Here is a 19,080-nt window from a genome sequence, read left to right on the forward strand (position 1 = left end):
ACATGTCTTGACTGACATAGAAACCTAGGGAATCCTGAGTTTTAAGTCTTTAAGTTGAGAATTGACTGATCTACACAGGGTTGAATAATGCAGAGGCCTCGGCACCTTTCGAGGTGATGTACATCCAAATACCTTTTGGGTCAATTTAACCACTTCCGGTTGCTCCAGGAAGCTTAGAATCGACACAGGTAGACCTCATAGTGGTCTGATGGAATGTCTTAGAAGACAGGTTCATACAGCATTCATAACCCATAAAGACCCCAGGTTGTATTTAGGGGAGCAGGCAATGTATTCCTATGGGGAGAGAAGTCAATGCACACTGTTTTTTTGTAAACACCTTCTTTTAACTGTGAAAGGTTAATGCCACACAGTCAAGGTTAGGCTTGCACAGATCGGGAGGACCTTAGGAACAGTCCTGTGTTTGAATTGTCCTTCTAAACCTAACGGTTCCGCCGCTGTCACCCAAAATCCAATGACATTGTGGTGCAGGCATCATTGTGGGCCTATTTTTCTCATGGTCGCTGCGCTCAGACCGAGCGAGCTACGGTCAAGAGGGGCACCTCGTTGGACTCGGCACGGCCTTGGGATTATGTTTATGCCATTGCCTGCTCTCTGTGTCTTTAAACACCACGCTTTGTCACTCCATCCTTGCTGTGTGTGTGTGTGAGAGCTTTTCTTTGACATCTGTTGGGAAAAATGACTGATTTACAGTTCATGGGGGTTGTCTAATCACACATATGAAGTTTTGGACAGATCTGATTTTTTTAACCCTTCCAAACAGCCCCTGAGTCACCAATTATGGCACTTCCGGTTGGCACAGGAAGCTATAAATACACACATGTCTTGACTGACATAGAAACCTAGGGAATCCTGAGTTTTAAGTCTTTAAGTTGAGAATTGACTGATCTACACAGGGTTGAATAATGCAGAGGCCTCGGCACCTTTCGAGGTGATGTACATCCAAATACCTTTTGGGTCAATCTAACCACTTCCGGTTGCTCCAGGAAGCTTAGAATCGACACAGGTAGACCTCATAGTGGTCTGATGGAATGTCATAGAAGACAGGTTCATACAGCATTCATAACCCATAAAGACCCCAGGTTGTATTTAGGGGAGCAGGCAATGTATTCCTATGGGGAGAGAAGTCAATGCACACTGTTTTTTTGTAAACACCTTCTTTTAACTGTGAAAGGTTAATGCCACACAGTCAAGGTTAGGCTTGCACAGATCGGGAGGACCTTAGGAACAGTCCTGTGTTTGAATTGTCCTTCTAAACCTAACGGTTCCGCCGCTGTCACCCAAAATCAAATGACATTGTGGTGCAGGCTTCATTGTGGGCCTATTTTTCTCATGGTCGCTGCGCTCAGACCGAGTGAGCTACGGTCAAGCGGGGCACCTCGTTGGACTCGGCCCTGCCTTGGGATTATGTTTATGCCATTGCCTGCTCTCTGTGTCTTTAAACACCACGCTTTGTCACTCCATCCTTGCTGTGTGTGTGTGTGTGAGAGCTTTTCTTTGACATCTGTTGGGAAAAATGACTGATTTACAGTTCATGGGGGTTGTCTAATCACACATATGAAGTTTTGGACAGATCTGATTTTTTAACCCTTCCAAACAGCCCCTGAGACACCAATTATGGCACTTCCGGTTGGCACAGGAAGCTATAAATAAACTCATATCCTCATTGGGGTATGCCTTTACAGAATCCTGAGTTTTAAGTCTTTACGTTAAGAACTGAGTTATTTACGGAGGGTTTAGTGAGTGTGTGTTATTTCAGAAAATCATAGAAAATCACAGAAATGTCGCAGAGCTCCGCAGCACATTTTAAAAATACTCGTATGAACACCCTGCAACTGGATCTGTAACCGTTGAAAAAAAAAACACCTATATCTGAACATCACGATCTGGTCAACGTACGATTTCTCGTAAATGACGATAGATAAATGGCCGATTTTTTTTATTGACACCGGAGGCTCCTTGACTTTGACGTGAAGTGAAAAAATCTTTTCTCTATTTTCATTTTGGACCTTTAATCCCAGAAATATGGCCATAACTCAAAAACCGTTGAGGCCTAGACGCCATCTTGTTCGGGGCCATCTTCCCATAATGCCAAACCTACGCTCACCAAGTTTCGGCTTCGAAATATTTTCGGTTTCCGAGATATGGCACGTCGTGATTCGTGATGTTTTGTCCAATAGCAATATGATTGCTTATGCCCTCTTGTGGGATATTTCGGCATTGCGCAAAAATGGGCTAAAATTTGTTTATTTTATTAAACGAAAACCGAATGTCCGACAAAGTTCATTTGATGACTTCCCGGTAGGTCTGGCCCTACCGCTCGGCCCGACGCCGTCCCCGAATTTCTAAAATGTTTTCGGACGTCTAGTAAGGGACCGTACAGTTCCAATAGGGACTTTCTCACTAACTATACGGTGATTGTCGAAATGTTCCCTTAAGGTATGAAATGAATCACAGAGACTAATGATATGAAATGAATCACAGAGACTAATGATATGAAATGAATCACAGAGACTAATGATATGAAATGAATCACAGAGACTAATGATATGAAATGAATCACAGAGACTAATGATATGAAATGAATCACAGAGACTAATGATATGAAATTAATCACAGAGACTAATGATATGAAATTAATCAGAGACTAATGATATGAAATGAATCGAAGGAACTTCATTTGCAAAATGTTAATTTTATTACAGTGTGAGTAATCCCGGGTTAATGCTACCAATGACGTATCAATGTCTTTCTAAGAGGTAAACAAGGCTGGACTTCATGTAAACTAGGATCCCGCCTCTTACCTCCGATCTTGGAAGCCGTAGTGTTGGGTCTTCGTGCAGCAGAGGACTCTGCAGACTTCTTGGGGACCTTGGGGACCTTGAAGGCAGCCTGAGCACGGTTCCCATCTGCACTGTCTGCATCATCATCAAAACTACGGTCTGAGAGAGAGAGAGAGAGAGAGAGATGGAGAGAGAGAGAGAGAGAGAGAGAGAGAAATGGAGAGAGAGAGAGAGAGAGAGAGATGGAGAGAGAGAGAGAGAGAGAAATGGAGAGAGAGAGAGAGAGAGAGAGAAATGGAGAGAGAGAGAAGCAACATTCTTATTCCCCTAAAGTAGTTAAAGAAAGAAGGGGGAGGAGAGATGAGGAAGGGGGAGGAGAGATGAGGAAGGGGGAGGAGAGATGAGGAAGGGGGAGGAGAGATGAGGAAGGGGGGGGATGAGGAAGGGGGAGGAGAGATGAGGAAGGGGGAGGAGAGATGAGGAAGGGGGGAGGAGAGATGAGGAAGGGGGAGGAGAGATGAGGAAGGGGGGAGGAGAGATGAGGAAGGGGGAGGAGAGATGAGGAAGGGGGAGGAGAGATGAGGAAGGGGGAGGAGAGATGAGGAAGGGGGAGGAGAGATGAGGAAGGGGGAGAGATGAGGAAGGGGGGAGAGATGAGGAGGGGGAGGAGAGATGAGGAAGGAGAGATGAGGAAGGAGAGATGAGGAAGGGGGAGGAGAGATGAAGGGGGAGGAGAGATGAGGAAGGGGGAGGAGAGATGAGGAAGGGGGAGGAGAGATGAGGAAGGGGAGATGAGGAAGGAGAGATGAGGAAGGAGAGATGAGGAAGGGGAAGGAGAGATGAGGAAGGGGAAGGAGAGATGAGGAAGGGGGAGGAGAGGAGAGGAAGGGGGAAGAGAGGAGAGGAAGGGGGAGGAGAGGAGAGGAAGGGAGAGGAGAGGAGGGGGGAGAGGAGAGGGGGGGGGGTCTTGGCTGAAGAAAAGAGTAGAGTCAGTGTTGATCAGTCATCAATAGTAAACAATAGAAACAGTGACAGCATCTCACACAGCCAATACTCTCCCTCTCCAACACACATGCACATACCCAGTGGCACAACCATCACTAACTGTGGATTAGAGGTGGGTGGTATACTGGATTTTACTATATACTGGTAGTGATGCACGGACCGGTTTGGTCCCGGACCCACACGTTGTCAAAATGCAGAACATCAAAAAATATGCATTTTGAAACATTTCACCTGCGTTTCATATCAGGGACGTGCAACTACAGTTTTCCTTTATACAAAATACAATTGTGCAACACTTTCAACAGAAAATCGTTTATCAGATGACAACAGAAGTGCAACTATATGGCTAGCAGCCAAGAAAATGAGCTTTACAACAAAGAAAGCAATGTCCTTTTTGCAAAAACGATGCATGGCCAGGTTTATCATTGAAAGAATGTAGCCAGATACATTTTGAAATGTTTTGCTTGTAGTTAATTTAGCATTTTAAAACGTGTTACCGGAGAAAAACTACACTGGAAGAAAAACTAGCCTCCACATCAGTCAGAGCGGTCTGGTGATCAACGATGACGGGAAAAATATTTCATCTGAGTGAAGGCGTGGAAATGAAGCACAACAATGAGTCCTTCTACCTTCACGGTTTGGCGCGAACACAGAGTGAAGCAGAATTTACAATGACCAGCATTCTATATCTGTTTTTACAAAACGCAGAGAGTTATTTTTAATATGTTTTTTATTTTTCTGCATGAAAAAAGAAAATGCAGTCCTGCATTATAAACATGACCCCTGGCACAGCCAACACACACAACCAACACACACCCAGCCACCCCCCCCACCATCATCCAAACACACCCAGCCAACCCCCCACCATCATCATCCAAACACAACCAGCCAACCCCCCCACCATCATCATCCACACACCCAGCCAACACCCCCCCACCATCATCCAAACACACCCAGCCAACCCCCCACACCATCATCCAAACACACCCAAATAACCCACCCACTATCATCCACACACCCAAATAACCCACCCACTATCATCCAAACACACCCAGCCAACCCCCCACCATCATCCAAACACACCCAGCCAACCCCCCACCATCATCCAAACACACCCAGCCAACCCCCACCATCATCCAAACACACCAGCCAACCCCCCACCATCATCATCCAAACACACCCAGCCAAACTCCCCACCATCATCCAAACACACCCAGCCAATCCCCCCATCATCCAAACACACCCAGCCAACCCCCCACCATCATCCAAACACACCCAGCCAACCCCCACCCACCATCATCCAAAAACACACAGCCAACCCCCACACCATCATCCAAACACACCCAAATAACCCACCCACCATCATCCAAACACACCCAGCCAACCATCATCCAAACACACCCAGCCAACCCCCCACCATCATCCAAACACACCCAGCCAACCCCCCACCATCATCCAAACACACCCAGCCAACCCCCACCATCATCCAAACACACCCAGCCAACCCCCACCATCATCCAAACACACCCAGCCAACCCCCACCCACCATCATCCAAACACACCCAGCCAACCATCATCCAAACACACCCAGCCAACCCCCCACCATCATCCAAACACACCCAGCCACCCCCCCACCATCATCCAAACACACCCAGCCAACCTCCCACCCACCATCATCATCCAAACACACCCAGCCAACCCCCACACCATCATCCAAACACACCCAGCCAACCCCCACCATCATCCAAAAACACCCAGCCAACCCCCACACCATCATCCAAACACACCCAAATAACCCACCCACCATCATCCAAACACATCCAGCCAACCATCATCCAAACACACCCAGCCAACCCCCCACCCACCATCATCATCCAAACACACCCAGCCAACCTCCCCACCATCATCCAAACACACCCAGCCAATCCCCCCATCATCCAAACACACCCAGCCAACCCCCCCACCATCATCCAAACACACCCAGCCAACCCCCCACCCACCATCATCCAAAAACACCCAGCCAACCCCCCACACCATCATCCAAACACACCCAAATAACCCACCCACCATCATCCAAACACATCCAGCCAACCATCATCCAAACACACCCAGCCAACCCCCCACCCACCATCATCATCCAAACACACCCAGCCAACCCCCCACCCACCATCATCATCCAAACACACCCAGCCAACCCCCCACCATCATCCAAACACACCCAGCCAACCCCCCACCATCATCCAAACACACCCAGCCACCCCCCCACCATCATCCAAACACACCCAGCCAACCTCCCACCCACCATCATCATCCAAACACACCCAGCCAACCCCCACACCATCATCCAAACACACCCAGCCAACCCCCCACCATCATCCAAACACACCCAGCCAACCCCCACCCACCATCATCCAAAAACACCCAGCCAACCCCCACACCATCATCATCCAAACACACCCAGCCAACCCCCACCATCATCCAAACACACCCAGCCAACCCCCCACCATCATCATCCAAACACACCAGCCAACCCCCACCATCATCATCCAAACACACCCAGCCAACCCCCCACCCACCATCATCATCCAAACACACCCAAATAACCCACCCACCATCATCCAAACACATCCAGCCAACCATCATCCAAACACACCCAGCCAACCCCCACCCACCATCATCATCCAAACACACCCAGCCAACCCCCCACCCACCATCATCATCCAAACACACCCAGCCAACCCCCACCATCATCCAAACACACCCAGCCAGCCACCCCCACCATCATCCAAACACACCCAGCCAACCCCCACCCACCATCATCATCCAAACACACCCAGCCAACCCCCCCACCATCATCCAAACACACCCAGCCACCCCCCCCCACCATCATCCAAACACACCCAGCCAACCCCCCACCCACCATCATCATACAAACACACCCAGCCAACCCCCCACCCACCATCATCATCCAAACACTCCCAGCCAACCCCCCACACCACCATCCAAACACACCCAGCCAACCCCCCACCCACCATCATCATCCAAACACACCCAGCCAACCATCATCCAAACACACCCAGCCAACCCCCCCCCCACCATCATCCAAACACACCCAGCCAACCCCCACCCACCATCATCCAAACACACCCAGCCAACCCCCACCATCATCCAAACACACCCAGCCAACCCCCACCATCATCCAAACACACCCAGCCAACCCCCCACCCACCATCATCCAAACACACCCAGCCAACCCCCCACCATCATCCAAACACACCCAGCCAACCCCCACCATCATCCAAACACACCCAGCCAACCCCCCCACCATCATCCAAACACACCCAGCCAACCCCCCCACCATCATCCAAACACACCCAGCCAACCCCCACCCACCATCATCCAAACACACCCAGCCAACCATCATCCAAACACACCCAGCCAACCCCCCACCATCATCCAAAACACACCCAGCCAACCCCCCACCCACCATCATCCAAACACACCCAGCCAACCCCCCACCATCATCCAAACACACCCAGCCAACCCCCACCATCATCCAAACACACCCAGCCAACCCCCACCCACCATCATCCAAACACACCCAGCCAACCCCCCACCATCATCCAAACACACCCAGCCAACCCCCACCATCATCCAAACACACCCAGCCACCCCCCCCCACCATCATCCAAACACACCCAGCCAACCCCCCACCCACCATCATCATCCAAACACACCCAGCCAACCCCCCCACCATCATCCAAACACACCCAGCCAACCCCCCCACCATCATCCAAACACACCCAGCCAACCCCCCACCATCATCATCCAAACACAACCAGCCAACCCCCCACCATCATCATCCACACACCCAGCCAACACCCCCCACCATCATCCAAAAACACCCAGCCAACCCCCACACCATCATCCAAACACACCCAAATAACCCACCCACCATCATCCAAACACACCCAGCCAACCATCATCCAAACACACCCAGCCAACCCCCCACCCACCATCATCATCCAAACACACCCAGCCAACCCCCTCCACCATCATCCAAACACACCCAGCCCCCCCACCATCATCCAAACACACCCAGCCAACCCCACACCCACCATCATCATCCAAACACACCCAGCCAACCCCCCCACCATCATCCAAACACACCCAGCCAACCCCCCCACCATCATCCAAACACACCCAGCCAATCCCCCCACCATCATCCAAACACACCCAGCCAACCCCCACCCACCATCATCCAAACACACCCAGCCAACCATCATCCAAACACACCCAGCCAACCCCCACCATCATCCAAACACACCCAGCCAACCCCCACCCACCATCATCCAAACACACCCAGCCAACCCCCCACCATCATCCAAACACACCCAGCCAACCCCCACCATCATCCAAACACACCCAGCCAACCCCCCACCATCATCCAAACACACCAGCCAACCCCCACACCATCATCATCCAAACACACCCAGCCAACCTCCCCACCATCATCCAAACACACCCAGCCAATCCCCCCATCATCCAAACACACCCAGCCAACCCCCCACCATCATCCAAACACACCCAGCCAACCCCCACCCACCATCATCCAAAAACACCCAGCCAACCCCCCACACCATCATCCAAACACACCCAAATAACCCACCCACCATCATCCAAACACATCCAGCCAACCATCATCCAAACACACCCAGCCAACCCCCACCCACCATCATCATCCAAACACACCCAGCCAACCCCCACCCACCATCATCATCCAAACACACCCAGCCAACCCCCACCATCATCCAAACACACCCAGCCAACCTCCCCACCATCATCCAAACACACCCAGCCACCCCCCACCATCATCCAAACACACCCAGCCACCCCCACCATCATCCAAACACACCCAGCCAACCTCCCACCCACCATCATCATCCAAACACACCCAGCCAACCCCCCACACCATCATCCAAACACACCCAGCCAACCCCCCCACCATCATCCAAACACACCCAGCCAACCCCCCACCCACCATCATCCAAAAACACCCAGCCAACCCCCCACACCATCATCCAAACACACCCAAATAACCCACCCACCATCATCCAAACACATCCAGCCAACCATCATCCAAACACACCCAGCCAACCCCCCACCCACCATCATCATCCAAACACACCCAGCCAACCTCCCCACCATCATCCAAACACACCCAGCCAATCCCCCCCATCATCCAAACACACCCAGCCAACCCCCCCACCATCATCCAAACACACCCAGCCAACCCCCCACCCACCATCATCCAAAAACACCCAGCCAACCCCCACACCATCATCCAAACACACCCAAATAACCCACCCACCATCATCCAAACACATCCAGCCAACCATCATCCAAACACACCCAGCCAACCCCCACCCACCATCATCATCCAAACACACCCAGCCAACCCCCCACCCACCATCATCAACCAAACACACCCAGCCAACCCCCACCATCATCCAAACACACCCAGCCAACCCCCACCATCATCCAAACACACCCAGCCACCCCCACCATCATCCAAACACACCCAGCCACCCCCCAACCATCATCCAAACACACCCAGCCAACCTCCCACCCACCATCATCATCCAAACACACCCAGCCAACCCCCCACACCATCATCCAAACACACCCAGCCAACCCCCCCACCATCATCCAAACACACCCAGCCAACCCCCCACCCATCATCCAAAAACACCCAGCCAACCCCCCACACCATCATCCAAACACACCCAAATAACCCACCCACCATCATCCAAACACATCCAGCCAACCATCATCCAAACACACCCAGCCAACCCCCCACCCACCATCATCATCCAAACACACCCAGCCAACCATCATCATCCAAACACACCCAGCCAACCCCCCCACCATCATCCAAACACACCCAGCCAACCCCCCACCATCATCCAAACACACCCAGCCAACCCCCACCCACCATCATCATCCAAACACACCCAGCCAACCCCCCACCATCATCCAAACACACCCAGCCACCACCCCCACCATCATCCAAACACACCCAGCCAACCCCCACCCACCATCATCATCCAAACACACCCAGCCAACCCCCACCATCATCCAAACACACCCAGCCAACCCCCCACCATCATCCAAACACACCCAGCCACCCCCACCATCATCCAAACACACCCAGCCACCCCCCACCATCATCCAAACACACCCAGCCAACCTCCCACCCACCATCATCATCCAAACACACCCAGCCAACCCCCACACCATCATCCAAACACACCCAGCCAACCCCCACCATCATCCAAACACACCCAGCCAACCCCCACCCACCATCATCCAAAAACACCCAGCCAACCCCCACACCATCATCCAAACACACCCAAATAACCCACCCACCATCATCCAAACACATCCAGCCAACCATCATCCAAACACACCCAGCCAACCCCCCACCCACCATCATCATCCAAACACACCCAGCCAACCTCCCCACCATCATCCAAACACACCCAGCCAATCCCCCCATCATCCAAACACACCCAGCCAACCCCCACCATCATCCAAACACACCCAGCCAACCCCCCACCCACCATCATCCAAAAACACCCAGCCAACCCCCACACCATCATCCAAACACACCCAAATAACCCACCCACCATCATCCAAACACATCCAGCCAACCATCATCCAAACACACCCAGCCAACCCCCACCCACCATCATCATCCAAACACACCCAGCCAACCCCCACCCACCATCATCATCCAAACACACCCAGCCAACCCCCCACCATCATCCAAACACACCCAGCCAACCCCCACCATCATCCAAACACACCCAGCCACCCCCACCATCATCCAAACACACCCAGCCACCCCCCACCATCATCCAAACACACCCAGCCAACCTCCCACCCACCATCATCATCCAAACACACCCAGCCAACCCCCACACCATCATCCAAACACACCCAGCCAACCCCCACCATCATCCAAACACACCCAGCCAACCCCCCACCCACCATCATCCAAAAACACCCAGCCAACCCCCACACCATCATCCAAACACACCCAAATAACCCACCCACCATCATCCAAACACATCCAGCCAACCATCATCCAAACACACCCAGCCAACCCCCACCCACCATCATCATCCAAACACACCCAGCCAACCATCATCATCCAAACACACCCAGCCAACCCCCCCACCATCATCCAAACACACCCAGCCAACCCCCCCACCATCATCCAAACACACCCAGCCAACCCCCACCCACCATCATCATCCAAACACACCCAGCCAACCCCCCACCATCATCCAAACACACCCAGCCACCCCCCACCATCATCCAAACACACCCAGCCAACCCCCACCCACCATCATCATACAAACACACCCAGCCAACCCCCACCCACCATCATCATCCAAACACACCCAGCCAACCCCCACACCATCATCCAAACACACCCAGCCAACCCCCACCATCATCCAAACACACCCAGCCAACCCCCACCATCATCCAAACACACCCAGCCAACCCCCACCATCATCCAAACACACCCAGCCAACCCCACCCACCATCATCCAAACACACCCAGCCAACCATCATCCAAACACACCCAGCCAACCCCCCACCATCATCCAAAACACACCCAGCCAACCCCCACCCACCATCATCCAAACACACCCAGCCAACCCCCCACCATCATCCAAACACACCCAGCCAACCCCCCACCATCATCCAAACACACCCAGCCAACCCCCACCCACCATCATCCAAACACACCCAGCCAACCCCCACCATCATCCAAACACACCCAGCCAACCCCCACCATCATCCAAACACACCCAGCCAACCCCCACCATCATCATCCAAACACACCAGCCAACCCCCACCATCATCATCCAAACACACCCAGCCAACCTCCCCACCATCATCCAAACACACCCAGCCAATCCCCCCATCATCCAAACACACCCAGCCAACCCCCCCACCAGCATCCAAAAACACCCAGCCAACCCCCCACACCATCATCCAAACACACCCAAATAACCCACCCACCATCATCCAAACACATCCAGCCAACCATCATCCAAACACACCCAGCCAACCCCCCACCCACCATCATCATCCAAACACACCCAGCCAACCACCCACCCACCATCATCATCCAAACACACCCAGCCAACCCCCCCCACCATCATCCAAACACACCCAGCCAACCCCCACCCACCATCATCATCCAAACACACCCAGCCAACCCCCACCCACCATCATCATCCAAACACACCCAGCCAACCCCCCACCCACCATCATCATCCAAACACACCCAGCCAACCCCCCCACCATCATCCAAACACACCCAGCCAACCCCCCCACCATCATCCAAACACACCCAGCCAACCCCCACCATCATCCAAACACACCCAGCCAACCCCCCACCATCATCCAAACACACCCAGCCAACCCCCACCCACCATCATCATCCAAACACACCCAGCCAACCCCCACCATCATCCAAACACACCCAGCCAACCCCCCACACCATCATCCAAACACACCCAAATAACACACCCACTATCATCCACACACCCAAATAACCCACCCACCATCATCCAAACACACCCAAATAACCCACCCACTATCATCCAAACACACCCAAATAACCCCCACACCATCATCCAAACACACCCAGCCAACCCCCCCACACCATCATCCAAACACACCCAAATAACACACCCACTATCATCCACACACCCAAATAACCCACCCACCATCATCCAAACACACCCAAATAACCCACCCACTATCATCCAAACACACCCAAATAACCCCCCACACCATCATCCAAACACACCCAGCCAACCCCCCCACACCATCATCCAAACACACCAGCCCATCAAACACACCCAAATAACCCAGCCCATCAAACACAACAAACCCAAACACAACCAACCCAGCCCATCAAACACAACCAACCCAACCCTTATTCACACAAAATGAACCCAGCACTAATGTATGCTCTTTCAGAAACACACAGAGTGCCCAGCCCCAATGCTCTTTCAGAAACACACAGAGTGCCCAGCCCCAATGCTCTTTCAGAAACACACAGATTGCCCAGCCCTAATGCTCTTTCAGAAACACACAGTGCCCAGCCCTAATGCTCTTTCAGAAACACACAGTGCCCAGCCCTAATGCTCTTTCAGAAACACACAGTGCCCAGCCCTAATGCTCTTTCAGAAACACACAGTGCCCAGCCCTAATGCTCTTTCAGAAACACACAGTGCCCAGCCCTAATGCTCTTTCAGAAACACACAGAGTGCCCAGCCCTGCACTCACAGTCACAGATGCGTTCGCAGATGAGGCGCCGCATGCCTCCAGTAGGGCGTGGTTTTGGGGCGCCACCTTCTTCTCAGACCCGTACCCCAACACGCCCCCGCACCCCATACACACACCCCTCAAAACAGATCTACACACACCTTACTGCCTTCCAAAAAACCCTCCACCCATATCATTGATGGCATTCTCTCGCTCCCTTCCTCTCTCGCTCTCCCAATCCCTTCCTCTCTCGCTCGCTCTCTCTCTCAATCCCTTCCTCTCTCTCTCGCTCTCTCTATCCCTTCCTCTCTCTTCCTCGCTCAATCCCTCTTCTACCCACCTTTCCTCTGCGGCCAGGCAGCCAATCAGCGCAGCGACGACATCATGCTGTAGCAGCCAGTGCGGAGGAAGGGAGAGTGTGTGTGTGTGTGTAAGTGAAGCCCCTGGAAAACTATCATGGTTTCTCTAGCCTCCCTCACAGCAGCTAACCTAAGCTCATTACCATCAATACACACACACACACACACACACGGAGGCAATGATAACTTCACACACACACACACACACACACTACAAAGTGCCTAATCATATTTCACATATTGTGATATCCATAGAACTAAGACCTCCACACACAGAACAAAAGGCTGAGTGGGTCGTGGTGGTGTAGAGATCAGATCAGGAGGAGTGTGTAGGGGGAGGGGGGTGGCACACCACTCCAGCTGAGACCTGATCTTTAAAAACACCAGCTCAGGACAGAGAGTGTTCCAGCTCAGGGCAGAGAGTGTTCCAGCTCAGGGCAGAGAGTGTTCCAGCTCAGGGCAGAGAGTGTTCCAGCTCAGGGCAGAGAGTGTTCCAGCTCAGGGCAGAGAGTGTTCCAGCTCAGGGCAGAGAGTGTTCCAGCTCAGGACAGAGAGTGTTCCAGCTCAGGACAGAGAGTGTTCCAGCTCAGGGCAGAGAGTGTTCCAGCTCAGGGCAGAGAGTGTTCCAGCTCAGGGCAGAGAGTGTTCCAGCTCATGGCAGAGAGTGTTCCAGCTCATGGCAGAGAGTGTTCCAGCTCAGGGCAGAGAGTTCCAGCTCAGGGCAGAGAGTGTTCCAGCTCAGGGCAGAGAGTGTTCCAGCTCAGGGCAGAGAGTGTTCCAGCTCAGGGCAGAGAGTGTTCCAGCTCAGGGCAGAGAGTGTTCCAGCTCAGGGCAGAGAGTGTTCCAGCTCAGGGCAGAGAGTGTTCCAGCTCAGGGCAGAGAGTGTTCCAGCTCAGGGCAGAGAGTGTTCCAGCTCAGGGCAGAGAGTGTTCCAGCTCAGGGCAGAGAGTGTTCCAGCTCAGGGCAGAGAGTGTTCCAGCTCAGGGCAGAGAGTGTTCCAGCTCAGGACAGAGAGTGTTCCAGCTCAGGACAGAGAGTGTTCCAGCTCAGGACAGAGAGTGTTCCAGCTCAGGGCAGAGAGTGTTCCAGCTCATGGCAGAGAGTGTTCCAGCTCATGGCAGAGAGTGTTCCAGCTCATGGCAGAGAGTGTTCCAGCTCAGGGCAGAGAGTGTTCCAGCTCAGGACAGAGTATACAAAGCTGTAAAGGCAAAGGGTGGCTTACTTTGAAGAATCTCAAATATAAAAATATGTTTTGATTTGTTTAACACTTTTTGGGGTTACGACATGATTCCATATGTGTTATTTCATAGTTTTGATGTCTTCGCTATTATTCTACAATGTAGAGAACAGTCAAATAAAGAAACACCCTGGAGTGAGTAGGCGTGTCCAAACATAAACATTATTTATTTTGGGGGCTTTTTTCTGCAATTAGCCCACACAAACACATTGAATAACATATTGACCACATGGAACAGATGGCACCAAAACATATCAAAAGGAAGTTTGTTCTGAAATGTCTCTCCTATTACTGAGCGATATCAGAAAGATCATAATAAAAACAAATTGTACATGTATTTAATTCCATATTTTTGGCATTAAACAGCCATTAAACAGCCATTAAACAGCCATTAAACAGTCATTAAACAGTCATTAAACAGTCTCCACATATGACTCGTTTGTATGTCACGGGTCACTACTTCACAGGAGAGGCATTTGAAAGTGAACTTTTTTTCTTTTTATTTCATCAAAATGCGTTTTTGGGCAGAAATGCCTTCTGGAACATGTGAACTTTCATTTGTCTTAACAACAAACTTGTATGTCATCTGTAAATATGTTAAATTGTAAATTGTTAAATTATGAGCCGAGTTGGTTTAGCCACAGAAGAAGCCAGCAAACTTCCCACTAGACATGATTGGCTGAGTTAATGAGTGGGCTGGACATGCCGAGAGAGGAGTTCGGATTGGTCTGCCATGTAGCATGCTTCTGTCTATTTGAGTTGGTCAGTATGTGAAGGTAATCCGGTCTAACAAAGCTTTAAAAAAAAATCTATATATCACGTAATCGAACTGCATAAGTGTGGCTCTCCACTTTCTGGAGCACTGAGTTTTGAAACCAGTGGAATTAGAGTATGATAATGGCTTCCTGAAATCCCTCAAGCAGCTGATTGGTCGACTCCATGGCTAATTGGAGAGCTGACCCCGCCCCCTCGTCAAGACACAGCTGTCTCCAGTTACACATTCATTCTGAAGCTATATAAAAGCCAGTGTTCTGTTCAGGAGGTTCAATGGCTGGGAGGTCATTGCAGAGAGATTGAATGTGATAGAGAATCATTGCTGAGAGAGGAGGCTGATGGCTGTGGATGATTTACTATGTTAGTTGTTGGTAGCAGTTGGTATGTTCAGTGAGTTTGTTGCTCAGATAGAGCTTATTTGATGTCCTTTGTTTCTTAGTTTGTTTGAGAAATTATTTGTTCTCCTGTTTCATTTGTTCCCAGGGGGGAAGGGGAAGGCACCTAGGGAGTGCTTAGGCAAGAGGCCCGCGGGCATACATATACCCGTAGCATATTCACTGTCTAGGCACAATAGGTAAGACCTGGGCGAACCACCCCCTGTATTTTGGTTAGGGCACCAGGTGGTGCTAAATTAGGTAAGTATTGGTTAGGCAGGTAAGATATGAGAGGGGGGGGGGCTTTGAGATTTACTTTCTTTGTTTTGGTTCCGTCCAGCCCCTTTTCCCCATATTACCGTGTAAAGGAATAAAGTCCTGGTAAACGGTACCACATTCTGCCTGTTGTCCTTACTCGCACCTACAGTCCATACCTCTTTCACTTCACGGAGAGTTTAGCTGAAGCAGGGAGAGGCGTGCGTAACAGAGAGGTGTTTTCCCCATGTCTCATGATTACATCTTTAAACTAAAGGACAACCTGGCATCCGTGATCGGGAGAAGGGTCCATCCATGATGTACACGGCTAAGAAAATCTAGCTAGCTACATTTTCAGATATTTCACATTTCTAAATCGGACAGAAAGTCATTTTCCTGTCAAGTTAAAGTGTACTGTTAGCCAGCTAACGTTAGGAGTATGATCCCATTACTTGTATCTACTCCCGATTTCAGAACACTCTCGTCTGAGTGTTTTTTATTTATTTTATTTCACTTTTATTTAACCAGGTAGGCAAGTTCAGAACAAGTTCTCATTTACAATTGCGACCTGGCCAAGATAAAGCAAAGCAGTTTGACACAGAGTTACACATGGAGCAAAACAAATACACAGTCAATAATACAGTATAAACAAGTCTATATACGATGTGAGCAAATGAGGTGAGATAAGGGAGTGTGCCAGAGCGCAGAATAACGAATTTATAAACGCTCAACACACGTTGAATATGGCCGGTGGCAGTAAACTTTGGCAGATAAGCGTAAATTGTTGCCAGCAGCACAATTGCAGTCATCAACGCTCCGGATAACATAAAAACAGCCTAACCAGCTCTGCTAGAGCAAGTAAAATGGTCAATGAGCTGTTCTCTCATTTGTACCTGGAAGAAGCTAGCAAGCTAGCCAACTTGCCAGTTAACGTGGGTGCTTGACTGCTGCTGTTAGTATCAACCCTTAAATTGATGAGTGGGGCTAAAGCTTAAAGAGGGTGTGAACCATGCTGAATGGGTGTAGACAAAGAGCAGCTCTCCAGTTAGGTACCAAAACATTCAAAGGCCATTTTCTCAGAAGTGTGATTACAAGTTCAGCAACTTTCAAAGCATAATTACTTTCCCATTGTTCCTCAAATGCAGTGTATGATATACCATTGTGTAGCTCTGTGTCTCTGCTTTTATCCAAAGTAGAAAAAATAATAATTTAAAAATCTAATTTTGCTAGATAAGGCGGTCGGTCACATATACCATTTAAAAAAAAAAAAATTCAACTGGTACCGGGGGACCGTCAGACAAGTCTTGTGAGGTCTGCGGGCATCCGAGAACAAAACATGTACATGTTCGTGAGAGTCTCCACTTTGCACAGAGGATAGTATTAGTGTGTAGCCCAAACGGTTTGGATGCAACTGACAGAAGTTGTACCGGCTTAAAAGATGAGTCTTCTAACACTTGTAGAGCAAAACGGAGAACAACATCATGTTCGTGCCAGTTTCATCTTTCCATAGAGAAGTCATAATAGTTTGTAGGCCAAACCATTTCCGTATGCTATAGATTATTTTATGAGGGGGAGAGAGACAGAGAGACGAGGGAGGGAATAAAGATCCTTCATGGTGAGTAGACTGCCCAGGTTGCCATGACGACCTGCGGAGTCCCCATCCTCTGGGGAGAAGAGCAGTGATGCAAAACAATCACTAACCACCTACACACACCTAGCCACAGTACACACACACACACCTAGCCACGCTACACACACACACACCTAGCCACCCTACACACACACACACCTAGCCACGCTACACACACACCTAGCCACGCTACACACACACACACACACACACACACACACACACACCTAGCCACGCTACACACACACACCTAGCCACGCTACACACACACACACCTAGCCACGCTACACACACACACACACCTAGCGACGCTACACACACACACACCTAGCCACGCTACACACACACACACACACCTAGCCACGCTACACACACACACACACCTAGCCACGCTACACACACACACACACACCTAGCCACGCTACACACACACACACACACCTAGCCACGCTACACACACACACACACCTAGCCACGCTACACACACACACACACACCTAGCCACGCTACACACACACACACCTAGCCACGCTACACACACACACACCTAGCCACGCTACACACACACCTAGCCAAGCTACACACACACACACCTAGCCAAGCTACACACACACACACCTAGCCAAGCTACACACACACACACCTAGCCACGCTACACACACACACACCTAGCCAAGCTACACACACACACACACCTAGCCAAGCTACACACACACACACACCTAGCCAAGCTACACACACACCTAGCCAAGCTACACACACACCTAGCCAAGCTACACACACACACACCTAGCCACGCTACACAGACACACACAGCCACACTACACACACACACACCTAGCCACGCTACACAGACACACACACCTAGCCACGCTACACAGACACACACACACACACACACACCTAGCCACGCTACCAACACACCTAGCCACGCTACCAACACACCTAGCCACGCTACACAGACACACACACAGACCTAGCCACACTACACAGACCTAGCCACCCTACAGACACACACACACACACCTAGCCACGCTACACAGACACACACACAGACCTAGCCACGCTACACAGACACACACAGCCATGCTACACACACACACACACACACACCTAGCCACGCTACACAGACACCTAGCCACGCGACACAGACACACACGCTACACACACACACACACACACACATAGCCACGCTACCAACACACCTAGTCACGCTACCAACACACCTAGCCACGCTACACAGACACACACACAGACCTAGCCACCCTACACAGACACACACACACACACA

The 19,080-nt window shown here is 51.0% G+C and overlaps 1 protein-coding gene across 16 annotated transcripts in view; it reads right to left on the reverse strand.

The window, feature by feature from the left end:
• Positions 1–19,080, reverse strand: part of LOC135549547 (CLIP-associating protein 2-like) — a 152,072-nt gene that overhangs the window by 82,648 nt on the left and 50,344 nt on the right. For all 16 annotated transcript variants that reach the window (XM_064979593.1, XM_064979605.1, XM_064979602.1 and 13 more), the window contains one exon: positions 2,823–2,960. In XM_064979593.1, the coding sequence (XP_064835665.1) occupies positions 2,823–2,960 (138 nt within the window). The remainder of the gene's footprint in view (positions 1–2,822; positions 2,961–19,080) is intronic.

Source organism: Oncorhynchus masou, chromosome 12, assembly GCF_036934945.1.
Source record: "Oncorhynchus masou masou isolate Uvic2021 chromosome 12, UVic_Omas_1.1, whole genome shotgun sequence".
Taxonomy (NCBI): domain Eukaryota; kingdom Metazoa; phylum Chordata; class Actinopteri; order Salmoniformes; family Salmonidae; genus Oncorhynchus; species Oncorhynchus masou.